At 41.1% G+C, this 21496-nt stretch overlaps 1 protein-coding gene across 1 annotated transcript in view; it reads left to right on the top strand.

Moving 5' to 3' along the window:
- KIF26B (kinesin family member 26B) overlaps positions 1–21496 on the top strand; it is a 570886-nt gene that overhangs the window by 201665 nt on the left and 347725 nt on the right. The window contains exon 3 of the mRNA XM_073628022.1: positions 5842–6378. Coding sequence (XP_073484123.1) covers positions 5842–6378 — 537 coding nt within the window. The remainder of the gene's footprint in view (positions 1–5841; positions 6379–21496) is intronic.

The following is a 21496-nucleotide window of genomic DNA, read 5'->3' as shown; positions in this document are numbered from 1 at the left end:
AACTTAAGTATAAACATTGTAATGATTTGTCCTTTAGTTCAAAGGAATACACTTTGGTGTGTAAATGAGGGAAGTTTAACCACTTAAACACTAAACCTTTTTCTGACATTTGTTGGTTTCATGTTAAAATAATTTTTTTTTTTTTTTGCTAGAAAATTACTTAGAGCCCCCAAACATTATATTTATATATATATATATATATATATATATATATATATATATATATATATATATATATATTTTGTAGAGATCCTAGAGAATAAAATGGTGGTTGTTGCAATATTTTATGTCACACTGTATTTGCGCAGCAGTCGTTCAAATGCAATTTTTTGGGAAAAAAATTATGCTTTAATGAATAATAAAAAAAAAAAAACAGTAAAGTTAGCCCAATTTTTTTTTTATAATGTGAAAGATTTTACGCCGTGAGAATCGTGATCTTTTTATTCTAAGCAAAAAAATCGTGATTCTCATTTTGGCCAGAATCGTGCAGCTCTATAAGAAACTAAATATGGATCAGAAACAATTCATTACCAAGTATATCCTTTAGAGAAAACCTTTATTTACTACATTTAGGGACCCACAATGGTACAACCTAACTTGTTTATTGTGCTGCCTTTAAAACTAGCCACTTGTCTGATTTTTACAGTAACAACTTTTATTTAGAAAAGATGATGCAGAAGTCTTTTGTGCTCACCTGTCAGCATAGCACCTTGTTTTAGTAGTCCGAGGATATTGCTAGGGTTACCAACTACAGTGTAGAAATGATGTTCTTGTCCTTATTCCTCTTGTTTTTGGTGTTGCTTGGGATTTATTTATAGAGGTTTGTAATCTTAGAGCTCTGCAGACCACACAAGTCAAGGGGCTGAGTGAAACCTTCTTTTGCCTGTCAGCATTTATTAAACTGACATCCCGATTGGAAACTAAAGTTAGCATAAGCTTGTTTATTAGTGTTAGTAGGCTACTTATAGCCTGCTGTGTTGTATCCAGTGATTATCAAGTGTTTGTCTTGTTCCCCACTGTAGAGATCTTACTAGTTGCAAAAATAAGGGGTTTGGAGTTATTTATTGGAGAATGCTTGTCGATTAACCTCTGACACAAAATGGACTGGCTTATTTAACCACTTGACCTCCAGAAGATTTACCCACCTTCTTGACCAGGTCCTTTTTTGCAATACAGCACTGCGCTACTTTAACTGAAAATTGCACGGTCGCGTGACACTGTACCCAAATAACATATATTTCATTTTTTCCCCACAAATAGTGATTTCTTTTGATGGCATTTGATCAGCACTGAGTTTTTTATTTTTTGTGCTATTAACACAAAAAAACAACAATTTTGAAGAAAAAAAATTTTTTTTTAAACTTTCTACTAAAAAAAAACATATCCGATAAAATATTTACAGAATCACATTTCTTCATAAATTTAGGCCAATATGTATTCTGCTACATGTTTTTGGTAAAAAAATCCCAATAAGCACACATCGATTGGTTTACACGTACGTTATAGTGTCTACAAATTATGGGATATATCTACGGAATTAATACAAAGTTAGGGATGTATCGTAACACGGAGTGGCACCGTGGATACACCAAAAATACCTGTGCCGCGTCCTACAATAACGTATTCAAAAAACAAACAGGGGGGACTTTTGGACTTTTTAGGCACAACTACATAAACATTCTATAAAAAATTTGTTTTATTAGAAAAATACATAACAACAAAATTGATAAAAAACCACAATACATGTATATATATATATATATATTGGAGGGCGATAGCTATACAACACCATCTAAGTACATATCTCTTCGGACATCTGGATCAACATCCCAGGTGACAGTCAGTCCGAGAGGATGGCAGAATAGCAAATCCGCAGTCAATTAATTCATGTCATATGGATATTCGATGCTCGACATGTTTCGCGTGTCTTCACGCTTCTTCAAGAGCCAGACAGTATATATTGTGGATATTAAGCGTATCTAAAAACATAAAAATGTCGCCCACAGGTCAGGGAGGACCGGAAAACCGGCGGTATGGTATAACCATGCACGTCGAGGTAGATATAATTTGGTAAAGTCTCCTATACAGGCCTAATCCAATATTGGTTTTGAGGAAGTTTAAAATTGCCACTCAGTTCTCTATGTGTATGGTCCCCCAAAGAATCTCAAGTAGTCATATGTAGCATAGGTGCCAACAGGCACAATGTCTCAATAAATACTAGGTAGATATAACATTCACCTGGATCTAGTGGGGATAGAGACTTCCGACGTCTGCTGGCTTCCTGACACTGGAGCGAGATTTATCAATTTTGTTGTTATGTATTTTTCTAATAAAACAAATTTTTTATAGAATGTTTATGTAGTTGTGCCTAAAAAGTCCAAAAGTCCCCCCTGTTTGTTTTTTGAATATCTATGGAATTTTTATTTACTTATTTTTTTTATTTTATACTAGTAATGGTGGCGATCAGCGACTTATAGCGGGACTGCAATATTGCGGTGGACATTCTGACACTAATTGACACTTTTGACACTTTGCGGGAACCAGTGATACTTATACAGTGATCAATGTTAAAAATATGCACTGTCATTGTACTAATGACACTGGCTGGGAAGGGGTTAACATCAAGGGGTTAACTGTGTGCCTAGCCAGTGTTTGTGTGTTAAATTTGTGCTGCTTTTGCTAGGGGAAGTAATGGATTCTAGTCCCTGCTTTTCAGGAACACAAAATCAATTCCTCCCCCCCTGTCAGAACTGAGATGTGCCTTGTTTACATCTTGTCTATCTCAGTTCTCTGTGTATTGCCAACGATTGGCGGGTGCAAGAGGACATTGAGTGTGTGCCTGTAGGCAGAAGTCTGGAATCACACACATATATATATATATATATATATATATATATATATATATATATATATATATATATATATAAATATAAAACGCCCCACAGCTACCGCCCTGTAGCATTAAAGCTGCTATGGGGCAGATGGCATGCGGTTAAAGGGTATTGCTAAAACTTTTAGTTTTGGATAGAGTTGAGGAGGGTTTTAACATCTGTTTGTTTTATTTTGTTTTGTTTTTTGCATGTCCTGTGGGGAGATTTCTACTTCCTGTCCTAGAAACACAACAGGAGATGACCTGAAATCTCCCTAAAGGGAATTACCATCCAAGACAGTTGTCACCAGAAATGTGTCCCTGTTAGATGATTCACCCAAGCCTCTTGCTTCAATTGCATTTCTAAAATTCTGGATTTCCTCTCATTGTCAGTTTTATGACAATGGCCACCAGGAACAAGAATAGATGGGTGAATCTCCTCTGTAAGGACACAAAGGGCAATACAAATTTGACAGAGGGTCTATTATCTCCCCGCTTATCCAAATGGAAAAAAAAAAAAGAGTTTTGCCTTTTCATAGGCTGTAAGCATCTTTGATAGTTCAGGATGGATCATATCTCCTTTGTGTTGTGGATTTGTAAATATTACTTTATTACTTCTTTTAAGCTGTATTTGCGTTACATTATGTGTTTTTAGCCCCATGGATAGTGTGTAAATATTTTTAGCTACACTAGATTTAGGTGCCTAAATAGAATGCATTTATGAATGGCTGGAGCCACAATGGAATTGCACAGTTTCCTATTTGTACCATATTGACTCATACATAGTAGATTGTTAAAGACCTAATAAAAAATCATTTTGTTTATCTGAAATCAGAAAATAAACTGGTATAGGACTATAATGAGTTCTATTTAACATCCAGAAAATAGGACATCCAGGCGAATGGTGTCAATCTGTCTTTCTGGGATTAGCGGTGATTGACAAAACTTGACTTGGTGACTTGTACTCCCTTCACAAACTATGGCTACATGTATACAATGGACAATTCAACAGCCTTATCCTTCTTATCCTCTTCCATGTTAGGTTCTCAGTATCAGTTTATATCCTTTCCCGTCATACGGAATAATGTATCTTCAATTAAATACTACCAGATCCTTGGCTGTCATTGAATTGAATTGCCCTTTATGGACATATAATTTATATGGCAAAAAAAAACCTTATTCAAGTAAATGTCATTTAAACTGAACATTTTCCAAATATACTATACATTATACCACGCACATCTAGAAACTATAATGGTAAATATTAGTCCATGATCTAAAGTGGTAGCAAAAGCAAACATTTATTATGCTGAAACTTACCAGTTCTAAGATGTGACGGCTGCATTTGTTGTTTTTTTTAGGCGTTTTCCTTTATTTTCACCTGGTGATCCTGTCAGAAGGGCTTGTTGTTTTTCAAAAGACCAAGATGTCTTGCAGATGTAGCAGTTAGAAGGTTGAGACAAACCATTTACAGCTAACAGGGGTGCTTACAATAGTCAGCTTTTATTTATTTATATAAAACCTTTATCGCAAAAAGAAAAAAAAAACTTTTGCTGTAACTGCTTGAAATGTGTTAGCTGGAGCTCAGCTTTAACTCCTTATGCCCTGTACACACGATTGGACATTCTGACAACGAAATCCATGTTTTTTTTCTGACGGATGTTGGCTCAAACTTGTCTGGCATACACACGGTCACACAAAGTTGGTCGGAAATTCCGAACGTCAAGAACGCGGTGACGTACAACACGTACGACGAGTCGAGAAAAATGAAGTTCAATAGCCAGTGTGGCTCTTCTGCTTGATTCCGAGCATGCATGGAACTTTGTGCATCAGAATTGTGTACACGATGGGAATTTTCGACAATGGATTTTGTTGTTAGAAAATTTGAGATCCAGATCTCAAATTTTGTTTGACGGAAATTCCTTTGGAAAATGTGTGATGAAGCCTACACAAGGTGGGAATTTCCGACAACAAGGTCCCATCGAACCTTTTCCGTAGGAAAATCCAACCGTGTGTACGGGGCATAAGTGTGTCTAAATCTGCTAGTGCTAGAGAATACCCTCTCCCCAGATTACCAATGCTGCTGTCCAAAGGTGTCTCGGCTGCTGCTTCCTCCAGAGTAAAGACACCCTAAGGCAGGTAGAATGTTACTGGCCAGACCACCAGGTGATAACAGAAGGAAAAAGCCTAAAAACAAAACTAATACAGCCACCACATCGAAGGATTGGTAAGCCGCAACATATTTTTGGCTTTGGGTTTAAATCCTGCCTTAAGTTTTGTGTTTGTAATGAAATAATTATAACACTGAGAATAAAAGTAGATTTTTGTGTACTATAATCATTTTTACATAAATAAGACATAAATCAAAAAAATGTATTTCCTTTCCTTTACCTCAATGTTTCTTCAGCAAGCTTGTTTAAGATAACATGCATCCTGTGCGTTTATTATGCACGTCACAGAGACAGACGTGTGTTCCATAATAAATATGCCTCAAGATTTTAAATAGAGAGTGATGAAATGCATTGGCATAGCCACAGGAACTATAAGGAACACAGTGCTTTAATATGGATTGGATCAGAATATTTCAGAATTGCTGACAATACAAGTTTCTAGAGTTTTGTTATCACCTCTACTTTTCAGAATCATAATAACCCTGGCATGCAGTATACTGTAGCTTAAACCCTTTGACTGAGAAGGGAGCTAACATAATGAATATGTTCTCTGAAATGCCAATAAAATGCCATTTACTTTGCTAACATTAGAACGAATGTTAGGTCAAGTGTAAAGGTGTATGTAAGATAATATTCATATAGGTAAATCCCTTGATCAAGTAAAATGTATTATTTTTCTAATCAGAACTGACCAAGGACCATTTCTTTTATCTTGGCATTTTATCAATGATATTTCGTTGTTTTACTTTATGAGTTTGTTTATGTATGTGTTTGTTTATATATGCCTTTATTACTTTTTAGGACCCATCTATCACATCGGGCATACACGACAAGTTGCAAGTACCAAACACCATCCGAAAGTCCTGGAATGAGAGAGACAACCGTTGTGATATATGTGCCACGCACCTAAACCAGCTGAAACAGGAAGCTATCCAGATGGTGACAACCCTAGAACAGTCTACTAATGTTGAACAATATGATGCAGCATCACCTGGATCTCCTTCAGGACATTCTAATATTCCAGCCCTTGTGGGCCCAAGACACATGGGGAGCCATCAGCCAAGAGACTGGGTGTACATGCCAAACCCTTATACCGCACCCAGTTACCCCGGATTTGTGGCTAGCAAACACAGCGGAAAACCTAATAGCCTTGGGCTTGCCAATGGCCAAGATAAAAAGAACGGGTCTCCTTCGCATCAAGCCAAAGCCAGTCTTCAAATGGCCACAAGCCCAAACAACGGTAACATCTTAAATTCAGTAGCCATTCAAGCGCATCAGTATCTTGATGGTTCTTGGTCTTTGTCAAGAGCCAATGGTGTGACCCTCTACCCTTACCAAGTAAGTATTATTTTATGCTTTTATGTTACACATTAAATTATTTTTCTTTCTTCTATGACACATTTGCTATATTGGTCTTTTTACTGGAAAAAAAGACCTTTAAACTTTTTTGCCAAAGCCTGGTTAAAGTTACCAATTAGCAGAACATCAGTTAAATGGCTGGCCTCTCTGTGAGTACTTGTCCCTTACAGTGCATCAGAATGAAATCATGGTACATGACCAATCATTTCACTCTTTTCACTACAAAAAAAGTCACTGTCCTTTAATGGTCTTACAGACAGTTTAATGACACATGGTACAATTTTCAAGGATATTTAATGACTGGAGTTCTACAAAGAATGTCTGTTATGTCCTTATGGGGATAGCAGCCAGGCATTTCTCTGTTTTTAATAGTTGCTACATTACCTCCCATAATCCTGATTAATTTATACATCAAAAGGTACAAAAAACACACACATCACAAATGCATAGAAAATAATAATTGAATGACTTATGCTTTTGTTTAAAGCCCCATGGCTTCTTTCCTATCCTTGAGATTTATCCACCATGCCCCCCCCCCCCCCCCCCCCGATGCAATGGCCAATATATGAGATAAATAGAAAAACTCCAACAGGGAAAGTGAGAATCCATCATAATGGTCACACTCAAGCACAGAAATTGCACCAATAGAGCCCTTGACAGGAGAAAAGGAAATCATCAGGTGGTGTAAATCTCCAGTATCTGCCAACAAGGGAAACATTTACTTTGGGTGGATTGACCCTTTAATATCTGAACTGTAAACCATCAAGTTCTGCTGAAAGAAACCATTGGTAGCATTTTACATTTATTAATATTTCTTTATTTTGGGGGCTGTGTGTTGAATCTGTGACAGGTGTAGAATTGCTGCCTCTTTTTTTTTTCTTAATCACCAATGATACTGGCTAGACTGAATGGCTCCTGGTGTGGGCTTCCCCCAGTTATGATATATGTGTTCTCCAGTCAGCTGAGACCTGTCAGAAATAGTTGAGTGCCCTCAAAGTTAACTCTTTCCATCTTCTAGATGGATCATTGTGTATCTTTGTAGGATTTCTTCCTTACCAGTGCTTTGTGTCTAAATCTGTAAAACATACTGTATTCATTTTGAAAATGTTTTCTTTAGGGCTTTAGAGGTAGAGGCCAACCCATGACTCTTGTTCTATCAAACTAAAAAAATAGTAAAAAAACCAGCATAATGGATGAAGATCCCACCCACAGTTTTTATTTCTGTGTCGTTGTTAAAACTGAAAAACATTCCTGAGACAGAAAACAAACATAATATAAAAAATGGTATAATAAGAAAACGAACACTTAAAGGAAGTGGGTGAGAGAAAAAACAATGATTGCTTTGCATGTTTTCTAAAAATCTTGTCTCATTAAGGGTTGGGCAAGTTGCAGTAATCAATAGCAGGTTTCAGTTTTCTTTAGTCAGACCAGTGAGGAAGAAATACTAATTGGTTGCTATGGGTTGCTGCACATAATTTTTTAATCTGTTGAATAAGCATGATCATGTACTCATGCAAGTTTATAGCCATTCAGATTTTCACAAATTATGTGACCCATATGAGCCTTATATGCTATGACTTTTAGTGTAGAGTGTGCTGCTTTGCTCCAATAGTGTGGTCATTGAAGGATTGTTCCCTTTTACTCATGAAAATGAGAGCAATTTCCAGGCAGTTGAAACCAAAAATGATTGCAAATGCATTCAAGTAAAAATAATTCTATTTATTTTGAAATACCAGTTGTGTAAGAACATGAATCTGTTTGAGGCTCCATGCACACTAGCTTAAAAATTGCTGCTTCTACAGGAGTGTGTGTTTTGCCTCTAGACGCCACTAATGTTCTTATATGTGTCTATGCACATTAGGACATTTACTGGCATATTTTGAGCTCAACATTTAGAAGAAGGAAAAAAAACCTCTTCTGGTTTGCTTTTCTGATTGGAGTGTTCTTGCAGAAAAAATACTAAACTCTCTTAAACTTGTCTAAACTATGTACAAAAACACTTGGCAAAAAACTGTCATTTTTTTAAAGCGGAGTTCCACACAAAAATGGAACAGGTATTTGCACCCACTTCCGGCATAGACTCCCATGGGAGTCTACGCCTCTTCCCGTCCCCACCACGCCGTCTCCTGGGAAACACACAGCTCCCAGGAGAGAGCGGGGACCACTTGGGACGCGCAGCGCGACTTGCGCATGCGCAGTAGGGAACCGGGAAGTGAAGCCGCAACGCTTCACTTCTGGATTCCCTCACCTAGGATGGCGGCGGCAGCTGCCGAGAACCGAGCGGGTTCTCGGCGTCGCCTGCCAACATCGCTGGACCCTGGGACAGGTAAATGGCCATGTATTAAAAGTTAGCAGCTGCAGTATTTGTAGCTGCTGGCTTTTAATATTTTTTTTTTTGGCGGTGTGGGTGGACCCCCGCTTTAAGCCCAGTTTGCATGGAGCCTTAATATTAGACTCCTATGATTCCTTGCATAGTATCATTTGGACTAGGAGAGGTGGGACCAGTACTTGGAGCCAATTAGGCTCTGCTGCAGTGCCCATGTGTTGACAGAGAGCATGCTGATAGAAGAATGGAGTAAGAAGAGGTCCTTATCATGGTGCAGCTGCTCATTTAGTGAGCCCCAGAAGGGAGGAGCATTTGACTACTGCAAGACCAAGTTGTGCTGCTGTTGCAGGGGCAGACAAGATATGGTTATGTTTTCTGCCTGGTTTGCCCGAAAAACAACACTTGGCCATAGATGGATCAAAATTCAGCCGGTTCAGCAGAGACTGGCCAAATTTTTATCAGTGTGTGGCTGTCCCTAATCGTTTCATCAATTACTGTCAAAGGGGACTTCCTAGGGAAGACTTTTGTCCATCGATGGCTACAGCTCCTGATCAGTGTACTCTGACAGAGACAAGTCTCGCTGTCATATTATAGGGCCTTTTTCCAGCCACCTCGCTTGTGTAAATAGAGGTAAAACCACCTGTCTATGGCTAGCTTTACAAATACTTACACTGATAGTCAAAAGCAAGATACAGTGCAGCGTGGCCATGAACACATGGTATATCTCCTCTCCGTTAATGGGAGATCCTCTTGTATATCAGTAACACAACATCCATCACTGTGGAAAGCAAACTATCCCACACTGCTGAAATTTGCACACAGATTTGGGCAACTCCAAATATACTTTACTGATGTCACAACAGCTGCTTACTATACTGTTTGACAAAGCAGTGAATCTCTGCCTGCTGCCTGCTGGGGATATGTTTATAAAGGTCCTCTTTTTGAGAGGCACTTGTTCACATATTGTGATGGCTGTCAACAGTTATTAAACATCCCGGGTCCCCATTGACGATCAGAGTCGTGATAGTGATCACATGATCACCATGTTAGCTATGGCATAGTGATCACATGCTGGTTGGAGGTTTCATTATAAAAATAAAAGCCTTCAACTTGCCGATGAACACCTTCAGGCTGATGGTACGTCTGACGTGCCATCTGTTTAACATTATCAGATACAACTACAGCATTAAAAAAATAGCAGCAAATAAATAAAAAATTAAAAAGTAGGCCTTTTTTTTTTTTACATATTTGTGCAATCATCAGTGTATAATAAAAAAAACACAAAGCTTAGTTTTTACTATAACAGTTTACTAAAAAAAAAACATTCTTGTCCGTAAAAAATGTAAAATAATTTATACATGCAAAGCAGAGTATTGTCAAGGTAATTTACTTGTACTGAGCATGTAGGCACAGGCAACCTCTGGATTGAAAGGGTTAAAGAAGGAATTACGGGAGACCCGAACTATACATGTTTAAAAAGAATATCTTCTAAATAATCCCTTTTTTTTCTTGGGACATTGGCTGCGGGAAATTGCAATTGCAGTTTTTCCTAAGTCATAAGGCATCAGCTGACCTCATCCTGAGCAAGAAATCAGTCAAGTTTTCGTATCACAGTAAATTAGCTAATTACTTCTCACATTTGTGATCCCTGCTTTATCCAAACTCCAAAAGGGACCTAAAAGAGCAAATGGAGCTCATATAAAATGTAACACTTTTTTTTGTTATATTTCACTTTCTAATTACTATAGTCTGATTTGATCCCTTGTGACATTTTTCTCATGCTTTATGAAAAAAAAAAATAATTACCTTAATATTTTTCCCTTGGGACACAGTCTGGTTGGGATAGAGGTTTTAAGACTTGGTCTTGTTAGGTTAGGGAAGCCTGATTGTGTAAATGCCCAAATCACATGACTAAGTGCAAAGAAAGTTAATTATGGAGATTCTGAAGCTCTAGGGTGTTGACAGCATTGTATCATTATATTTAGTGTCATGCTTTATTTAGGATGGCTAAAGTGCTTAATTTCCTCTGTATAGTTCTAGTAAGGTAAAATGTGTGAAAATTATTATACTTCAGTCCTAACTGGAGCTCACAGTTGAATCTTGCTGTCACATAATTTGAAAAAGATATTTGTTTCTTTAGATGGCAATTTACACTTTTGAAGAGTGAATTCTAGATCATGAGGCATATACTGATCTGCTTGCCTCTACAATCAAACCCAGGGCCGATCAATGAATGCAGTAATATCATTCAGAAATCTTTATGTGCAGAATCTGAACGTTTATTACAAGTGACTTCATTTCCATGGGTACCATTTACAATGCTCAGCTGATTTTTAAACACTTACTGGGGCAATTTTTCACATACATGTTAAAATCTGCTCTGTTTTGCTAGAAAACTACTGTTACCTTCCAAACAATTATATTTTTTCTCAAAGCAGTGCGATAAGTAAAATAGAGACAGTTGCAACTTTTTTTTTGTGCGCATGATTTTTCCACAACTGTTTATAAACATGCATATTTTCTGAAAAAATGCACTAGAATGAGTTTTAGTGCACACAAACACAATATAATACCTACTTTTTAAAAAAAATATAAAAGATAGGATTGCATTTAGTAAATAAATACCAACATATCAAGCCTTAAAAGAGAAGTATCAAACTATTTTTTAGCAATGCTTCTCTTGTGAATCACAGGAGTGCTAAAGTCCACTGTCGGTTGATGTCACAGAGCTGTTTCATATTCTGGAAGAATCCCGGCAATAATGTCGGGATTCCACCCAGATGCCTGAGCGGCAGCTGACTCAGCCTGTCAGTGCACGGCTGAAAGTCTGAGCCAGCTGCTCCTGTCCTCCCTTCTACTTGGCACTTCAGTGAGCGCTGGAAGGGCAGAACAGAGAGTGGTGACTGACAGGCATTACTCTCTGTGACTCGTAAATGGTTAGTGTGCCACTCAGGCTCGGTGAAGGGGGGTATGCAAACCAGTGCTGGCAGGGGTTGGAGCCCATCCTGGCTCCTGCAATGGCTCAAGGAAAGAAGGCTGACCCTTGAATGCCGCACATCCATGGTGTGCTACAGAGATGAGTGACGTGGCAACCTCAGCCTGGACACTGACCAGGCCACACCCCCAATTCATTTTTCTCCGCCCCCTGGAGATTAGTCATGGGGATCCCCTTGCCACTTCACTCATCTCTGTAGTACACCATGGATGTGTGGCATTCAGGGGTCATCCTTCTTCCCTTGAGCCATTACTCTCTGCTCATCGTGGACCAAGGACTGAAGATTGGTGGTTGTGTGATTGCCCAGTTCTGAGTCTTAGAGTCGGCAGGTGACAGCTGCAGCATCACGCTGAGGCTACAAAATCAATGTGAGTTTGTATGTTTATTTTTTCTAATTGCTCTTGCCTGTGAAATGGGGAAATAATATAGTACCCATAATTGTCCATAGACAACACTTTAAGGACTAGTTTACACTTGGGGTGGCCCTCTGCAGAGCAATCTGTGGTGGATATGTGTGTTATGTGGCTTCCTCAAACCATAAAAACCCATGGCTCAACCTTGTGCATTGTTACAACACAAAGCAATGTTTACCTTTTTTTAATTTTTTAATTTTGAGTCACAAAATAACTGTGACTTATATGACCTGCCATGGGGTAAAAAAGAGACTATTACCCAGGATTTTTATCCAGACAGGTTGATGGAGCTCCAGGGTGCTTGTGCCATTGAGAGGAAAATGGCTTTTCAGTTTCCTCATCAGTTGGTAAATCCCTGGAGCCCAGAGATTTTGTAGAGATTTGGGAGGGTTGAAATCTCCAATCCTGGGTCCTGGATTTAGGATCCCTAGCACACATATTGGGCAGGTATGTTCTGGGCTTTTAGGAGAATCATGACGATGGTCAAGGGCTCCACCCCAGAGGTCTCTGCCAAGGAGTTAGGAGGGCTGCACCAAGGATAGACGTGGGAACCAGAGAATCACGGGGCTGCTAAGTGTATGGACCAAGCGTTTGTGAGAGGACAGTCTTTAGAAGACAGACAACGGCTGAGTAAGGCCAGAGTTGTGGTGATATATATGTAAGCCAAGAGACTGATTATCCATTGTTCCCTCATAAACCCCTGCAAAGGAAACACATTGATTTTGTTTTTTTTCTGAGCTTTATTTTAATAAAATTGGGCAAAAAAATCCCTTAAAAAAGAAGTAAGCTAGTGGCTTAGTCCTTAAAGCTCTACCAATTGAAGTGATCTCTCACAGAAAGGATTTGGATATTGGGTCTTTGTGTCTTTACACTGCATGCAGTAATTAATTTCTTGATATTGACTACTTCACTTTAGTATGGGGCCAAAGTTTATTTGTAGTAGACTAGTAATCCTAATCACCATAGTATGTTTCAATATGTTCCAGTTCCCTTACTGCATATAATAACACTATCCAAATGCAGAGACAATTTATTGGTTATTGACATGTTGTGACAGACAAAGAATTCTGTTTAGACAGAGGTATTTTACTTAATGTACCAATATCTACTTAATTTACTCTCTCCCACTGCATACATTGATTCCAAAAGATGAATGAGGACCTTGGCATTCTGTAGCGCAATTAATAGTTTTAAAAGTAGTATATTTAACTTATGGGATACTATGTCTAATTTTAAATTAAACCCAGTCTAGAAGACTATCCTGATCTATTCAAGACATCTGGCTGGGGATGGTAAATTGATGAAGTAATCTGCCATTTACGTTTGCCCATAAATAATGAATTATTGCTATGTTTATCTGTGAGCACAGCAGGGAGCGCAGTCATAAAACATGTTCTTTGAATATGAAGACTAAAAAATTTGCTTTGAGAGCTCCCTGACTGTCCCGACTTTACTTGTCTCTCCACATATCGTCTGAGCCACTCAGGATGAATTAAACCTGACACTGCAGAAATTCATCCCGGCTGTACTGACAGAGCAGTTACTGGCTGGGTGCTCATCTGTTCTTCAAGAATTCATTTTTGTCAGTACTGATTGTGCTGCTTTGTGTTCAGCTTAACTTTATAGTCTATTTTCTATTTTTTTAAGTTTATAGTCTCATTGCCTTTCTTGGGATGTGGTGTTGACTTGGTCAGCCAGGACCATACAGTATGTTTTTCTAAAGCAATGCACATCTCAAAAACATCATTGTGTCCAAGTTTTTACATTCTGTGCAATAGTTTTTATTTGGTTTTCAATGGATAATAGGTTCAAGTTCACCCACAGGGGGAACAACACAATTACACAGAATATTAGTCAAACAGAGTGGCAATAGTAAACATGCAATAAACCATATACAGCTAACTGTTCGGGCTCCTGGGGTAACATTAGAGTGTTCGTAATCCAGTAAATTCCCCAGGGCCGGAGATCCCGGCATATAACATGCTGAATCGAAAAAGGACCAGAACGAAAGGACAAGAGGGAAGGGCAAGGAGACAGGGGGGTAGAGTGGGGAGGGGGCACAAATCTGAGGCCCCCTCAGGCATCACATCATAATCAACCTTAACTGGTCGGATGTAAAGAAGGTAGGGGGTAGTTATTCCAAGGTTCACAAATGTTAAGAAATTTGGAATGGAAGTCCTTTAAATACTGGACATTTTTTCATTACCCATTAAAACAGTCATGTTATGTTATACTCCCTGAAACAGAACCGATGGTTTCTTCCAGGCCTGCGCAATGGTCCATTTTGCAGACAGAAATAGGTAGGATGCTTATTTTTGTTAGTATGTGAGGCAGCCTAGGATAGGGCAGTGTAGTAGAACCGATTTGGTGTCCTTATGATTCGACAAATAAAAAAGGTATGCAACAGACCAAAAAGCCTGGACCAGAAGCCAGTCAGCCATGGACAAGACCACAAGATATGTCTCCTTGCTGGCCAGAATTCCTGAAGCATCTGTCAGTGCACCCAGGATTCTTGTGGGCTCAAGTTTTTACATTAATCGATACTTTAGCATGAATATATTTATTTATTATATTATCTGATAGCCAGTAAATAATTATCTTATAACAATATACAATAGTTATTAGCTTTGTTTGTGTAATTAATAAGCTGCAGATGTAACCCATGGCAATCACTCACATAATCAGCAAGAGCTAGGATTCATATCTACAGTATGTCGGTAGAAAACCTCTACTTTGTATTTTGATAACTGGTCTTTTTTTGATTCAGTTAATTGTGGTGACAAAACGCCAAATGCACTTGGTGCGGGACTGCCGGTTATTGACGCAGAGGCACCCATTGCGGGATGAAGTGCAGAATAGGCAATAGTTTATAGTTTTGCTTAGAGGTTAGTTGTGGATGGGAAGAGGAGTGAAGTGTTGAGGGCATACTTTAGGAGTTAAGTATCGAGGGGGAAGATGTTAAGGGTTAAATTTGCTGCTTGTTCGGCTTAATATCCTATCCATACCTCTTAGCGTGTACGGACAAGAGGCATTCTAGCCCATCCTGTCAGCACTGCAAGGAGAGGAGAGAAAACTAGGAGGATTTCAAATCCCTGGAACGGGAAGTGAGGGGGGAAGGGGTTGGAGGGTGTCCAGTGTAAGGGCTCTTTCACACGGGGGATCCGTATGTCCGTTTTTCATCCTTCCGTTTTCGGATGAAAAACGGACATACATGTATCCCTATGGAGCGTCGGATGTCAGCGGTGACATGTCCGCTGACATCCGACCCGCTCCGATCCGAAAAGTGTAACGGAGGAAAACCCTACTTTTCCATCTGTTTTCGGATCGGATTGGGTGACGACGGACACTACGGTCCGTCATCATCCGATCCCCCATAGGGGAGAGCGGCACTCTGACAGGTCCGTTGCTGCACAGTGTGCAGCGATGGACCTGTCATCTTCCTGCTCAGCGATCCCCACTGAGCAAGCGGTTGTTCACGGGGCAGATCATCACTGATCCGCCCCGTGTGAAAGAGCTATAAGGCCACCCAGATTTTCTGTAAATGTGAACTTACACTTTAAGCTAGTCATAGACTAGTAGAATTTCATTAGAAAATTCTTGCTTAGGAACGGTCATCGACTTTCTAATTGTTGATGGGGTCAAAACAACATTTGTTTTCTACCAGTGACAAATAAAATTCTACAAATCAGGATGGAAAATTTTTCTTGAACAAACTAATTTCTAACAGTGAATGTGTTTTTTGTTTGGGAAAGTCCATCCACTCCAAAAAAAAAAAAGTAAAACTTTCAAATGAAATTCATCATCAATTGTTCTGATAAGATTTTTCATATGAATGATCATTTGAAACTCAACTATTGTATGGCCAACATTAGATTAGGGAAGAGTTAAACCTGCTGTTAAAGCAAAACTGTGGTGAAACTTTTTTTTTTTCATTTTGGACCTAGTTAGGGAGGGTTATAACTCCTGTCATTTTATTTTTTATCATCTGTGTCCCATTGCCGAGATTTCCATTGTCTTCCTGTCCCATAGCCAAAACAAGAAGCGAGAGGAAATTCCTGCAAATTAATTAATTAATTAAGGGAACCCCTTGGGGTCTCCCAGGTCACCAGAACCAGTGTCCCCATTGACAATCTTACCATCTATTACTTTTCTGGGGACAACACAACATTTGGGATTTTAAACCATCTAAACTAAAGTTAAAAAAAAGTTATGCCTTTAGTTTTACTTTGTTTTTAATGCTTTCTGTGTCACCACTGCAAAGACACACCATCATTATTTAATATAGTTCACCGTCACTGAAACAGAAACTTGGGGCAGACCCACAATTTTAGAGTTGTAGCCAGAACAAGTGATGAGGATAAATCTTCCAATGGAAACACCTCCGTTCCAGAGACAACTGTATTATGCCGCGTACACACGGTCGGACTTTCCGGCATACTTGGTCAGGCGGACCAGAGTGTGCCGGACAATCCGCCCGTGTGTGGGCGGCGGCGGACTTTTCCGGCGGACTTCTTCCCAAAAGCCCGCCGGACCTAGATTTGAAACAAGTTTTAAATCTTTCCGTAGGACTCAGTTTCGGGCGGAAAGTCCGCTTGTGTGTGTGCTGGTCCGACGGAAAGCCCGCTCGTGTGTAGGCTGGTCCGACGGACCAGATACGACGCGAGGGCAGGGTATTGCATCTCGCGCTCTCTGCAATAGGAAAAACAAATTTTCCTATTGCGGTGAGCGCGGTGCATGCCAGGCCCTTAGGTCTGGTATGGATTATAAAGGGAACCCCCTACGCCGAAAAAACGGCGTGGGGTCCCCCCTAAAATCCATACCAGACCCCGATCCGAGCACGCAGCCTGGCCGGTCAGGAAAGGGGGTGGGGACGAGCGAGCGCCCCCCCCCCCCTCCTGAACCGTACCAGGCCGCATGCCCTCAACATGGGGGGTGGGTGCTTTGGGGGAGGGGGGCGCCCTGCGGGGCCCCCCCCACCCCAAAGCACCTTGTCCCCATGTTGATGAGGACAAGGGCCTCTTCCCGACAACCCTGGCCGTTGGTTGTCGGGGTCTGCGGGCGGGGGCTTATCGGAATCTGGGAGCCCCCTTTAATAAGGGGGCCCCCAGATCCCGGCCCCCCACCCTATGTGAATGAGTATGGGGTACATGGTACCCCTACCCATTCACCTAGGGAAAAAGTGTAAGTAATAAAACACACTACACAGGTTTTTAAAATATTTTATTAAACAGCTCCGGGGGGGGATCTTCCTCCGGCTTCGGGGGTCTTCTTCCGGCTTCGGGGGTCCCTCCGCTTCATCTTCTCCCGGCGTCCGGTTGGTTCTTCTCCGCTCTCTTCTCCCGGTGTTCCTGTTCTTCGGCCGGCTCCTCTGCTGTCTTCAAGTAGCTCTCTTGCCAGCAGAGGTCCGGACTTCTGGGCTTCTGGGCTTCTGGGCTTCTCTTCCCCAGATGTTGACACGACGCTCTCTCCTGCTGGACTGCTCTCCGAGGGCTGCGTTGTGACTTATATAGGTGGAGACCCCGCCCCCTTTTGATGTCACAGTCCCTGGGCATGCTGGGACTGTGACGTTTTAGGGGGCGTGGTCACTGGGTGATGTTGACCACGCCCCCTAAAACGTCACAGTCCCAGCATGCCCAGGCACTGTGACATCAAAAGGGGGCGGGGTCTCCGCCTATATAAGTCACAACGCAGCCCTCGGAGAGCAGTCCAGCAGGAGAGAGCGTCGTGTCAACATCTGGGGAAGAGAAGCCCAGAAGCCCAGAAGCCCAGAAGTCCGGACCTCTGCTGGCAAGAGAGCTACTTGAAGACAGCAGAGGAGCCGGCCGAAGAACAGGAACACCGGGAGAAGAGAGCGGAGAAGAACCAACCGGACGCCGGGAGAAGATGAAGCGGAGGGACCCCCGAAGCCGGAAGAAGACCCCCGAAGCCGGAGGAAGATCCCCCCCCCCGGAGCTGTTTAATAAAATATTTTAAAAACCTGTGTAGTGTGTTTTATTACTTACACTTTTTCCCTAGGTGAATGGGTAGGGGTACCATGTACCCCATACTCATTCACATAGGGTGGGGGGCCGGGATCTGGGGGCCCCCTTATTAAAGGGGGCTCCCAGATTCCGATAAGCCCCCGCCCGCAGACCCCGACAACCAACGGCCAGGGTTGTCGGGAAGAGGCCCTTGTCCTCATCAACATGGGGACAAGGTGCTTTGGGGTGGGGGGGCCCCGCAGGGCGCCCCCCTCCCCCAAAGCACCCACCCCCCATGTTGAGGGCATGCGGCCTGGTACGGTTCAGGAGGGGGGGGGCGCTCGCTCGTCCCCACCCCCTTTCCTGACCGGCCAGGCTGCGTGCTCGGATCGGGGTCTGGTATGGATTTTAGGGGGGACCCCACGCCGTTTTTTCGGCGTAGGGGGTTCCCTTTATAATCCATACCAGACCTAAGGGCCTGGTATGCCCCGCGACGGGGCTCGCAAGGTGTCAATCTCGCCGATAAAAGCGGCAAGATTGACATCCTTTTCTAGTCCCGTCGCACCTGAGTCACGTTCAAAATGAACGGACTTGTCCGTGTGTGGGCAAGTCCGTTCATTCTGAAAGTCCGCCGGAACTCCGGCGAAAGTCCGTCGGAAAGACGGGCGGACTTAGCCCGCCGGAAAGTCCGGGTGTGTGTGGGCAAGTCCGTCCGTTTTAAAGTCCGGCGCACCTGGCGGACAAAGTCCGTCGGAAAGTGTGCCGGACCAAGTAGGATAGAAAGTCCGACCGTGTGTACGCGGCATTAGAGGGAGCTGCCCCTAACTTTGCGAAGATTTCTCTTCATTTCCTGTTCCATCATTAGGAAAGGAAGGGGAAACAGGGCACAGACAGCAAAAAGAGAGAAACAAAAAAACAGTTTTTTAAACCAAGGGTAGGGACACTTTACAAATGTATTTTTTGCCATTTTGGGTTGCAGCCAGCTATTAAAAAAAGTTGTGTCATTTTAGAAAGAAGTGTTACAGTAAAAGTGACACTAAAAAACAATGTTCTGTAATACAAATTGTAGAGGCAGTGGAGAAAGTAGTGCAGGAAACATCAAGCATATTAGCAGCGACAGCAAAGTGCTGATTTTCCCAGATTTATTGCAGAGTAGCAGCAGGCCAACTCATCTCTGCGTAGTGCTTAATACTGTTAGCTGAGCATCTTATCATTTTTCACACTCGATAATAAATCTAATACTTTAACTTTGTGACAGGGTACCACTTAATCCTGCTATTCATTCCTTAAAAGTACTTCACATATCAGTACAAACGTACCCAAAGGAAGTGTTACGGTTGTATGAAAAATGGCTGTTGGTGGCCATGGGAACTTTGCGTCTGTACTTTAAGATTTGACCTTGCCAAAAATAAAGGTCTTTTATAGACCACATGAGTGTGGGATCGATTTTAACCTTCTACAGGACATATACTGGATTGAAATTACTTCAAAAAACCCTCATCTGGCAGGATTAAATCGGATGAGAACCAAGTGTATGAAAACTGCAATAACTATGTTCATCTGTTAAATCCAAATTTACTTCCACTGGAAGTTTGCACTGTGCAACTTTCTTTTAATTAATTTATCTCTCTCTGCAAATATACTGTATATATAAATTTATTTTTGGCAAAGGATTTGCCAATTCCTAGTTGAGGTGCTTTTTTGTAAGCTGAAACAGGACTGGTCATAGACACTTTCTTTTAAGCAAGTTGCAGTGGAACTTCACTTAAAAAAGGCAGTTCCACTTGTTTGCATCCCCCCTCTTTAAAAATTGGTCCCCCCACTCCCTCCTTCCTCCCCCCTCCTCTTTATTTTTCTTGTTTCTCTTCTCTCTAGACTAGGCACCATTAATTGGCTGTACCAAGTTTTCGCTTGTTTGCCAAGTTTACTCAGGTGTATCTTGGGTAAAGCATGCCACATTAAAAAAACTGCCAATTGTTATACTATTTGGGTCATTTATATCTGCTGTATGCTTTGATGTACAATTTTGTTTGACTACGTTTATATGTACCTCTGTTTGTTTGTACCACTGTACATTTTCAATAAACGTGACTGTTAATAAGAATAAGAATAGAAAAAAATGGCACTTTTATTGGGGGGGTACCTGGCTTTGACAGGTATCCACTCCCATTTCCGGTTGGATCCCGGCAGCAATTCAAGCAGAAGTTCACCCCCTCCTCCTTCTGGGACACATCACAGGTCCCAGAAGACTGCGGGACCGTTCACAAAGCGTAGAGAGGCTTGCACATGCACAGTGGGAAACCAGCTGTGAAGACACAAGGCTTCACTGCCAGTTTTCCTTAGTTAACATCCCGGCGCCTGGACCTGAAGCTGATTGAAGAATCAGCTTGGGTAAGGACAGCACTGGATCCCTGGACAGGTAAGTATCCTTCGATCAAAAAGTCAACAGCTGCAGTATTTGTAGGTGCTGTATTTCAATTTTTGGGGGGAGACAGGAGCTCCTCTTTAAAGATGATGTGCAAACAAAGCTCTGTATAAACTTACAATGCTTATAATGTGTAAATTAATTATACAGCATATATAAAGAGGGATGCCAGGAGGAAGTGGAACACACCAAAGTCTAATAATTTTATTGGCAGAGACAAAGACTTTATAATGGCACAGCTGTTAATTCTTTTGAAAAGGGGCTTTTGAAGTATCCGGCTCAGTATCAGGTAATGATAGTGCAGGGTGAACTGGACTCAGGTACAAGTACATGGTAAGAAGTAGAAGATATCAGAAGAAGAGGGCAGTACTTAACTGTCACTGAAGGGATGACGTTTCAGAGTTGTCATCTCTGTCACCAGTGAAAGATGATCAGGTTGTTAGAAACTTGTTCTAGCTATGGCAGCTTGGGGAGCAGCAGTATTTTTCTGTACAGCACTTGATGACCTGTCCATTGTCCTGAGTAACATTAACAAGCAAAGGTTAAGCTATGACCAAATACACATTCAGTTCTTTGACAGCATATGAGGTATCATCACACTTTCTTGTGAAATGGGCACAGTAATCAAACGCCTCTTAAAGACCATCTTGATCCCTTTTATCTAATATTTTATGTAAAAATATATAAATTGTTTATTTTTCCATATAAAAGCAAAACATTCAAACTGCTTTTACGGGTAAGAAAAAGTAGTCAAAAATAGGTTTAACGATTTACACGAGTCAGAACTCAAGGTAGACAGCATACTCTGGACACAAGTGCAGTCAAACTGGCCAATTTGCACTTGCATTTGTGTTTTCATTTAAATATATTAAATCAGCTATTTTTCTATGTGTCATTCTGACATGCAGTTCCAATAACCCCTTTGTAAAGAAGGTGTGTACGTTTTGCCACTGACCATCAATGTAAGTCTTCCTTCTG

Source organism: Aquarana catesbeiana, linkage group LG04 (genome assembly GCF_042186555.1).
Source record: "Aquarana catesbeiana isolate 2022-GZ linkage group LG04, ASM4218655v1, whole genome shotgun sequence".
Lineage (NCBI taxonomy): Eukaryota > Metazoa > Chordata > Amphibia > Anura > Ranidae > Aquarana > Aquarana catesbeiana.
Note: the sequence above shows the minus strand (reverse complement) of the source record. Positions and strands in the feature narration are given on the sequence as shown.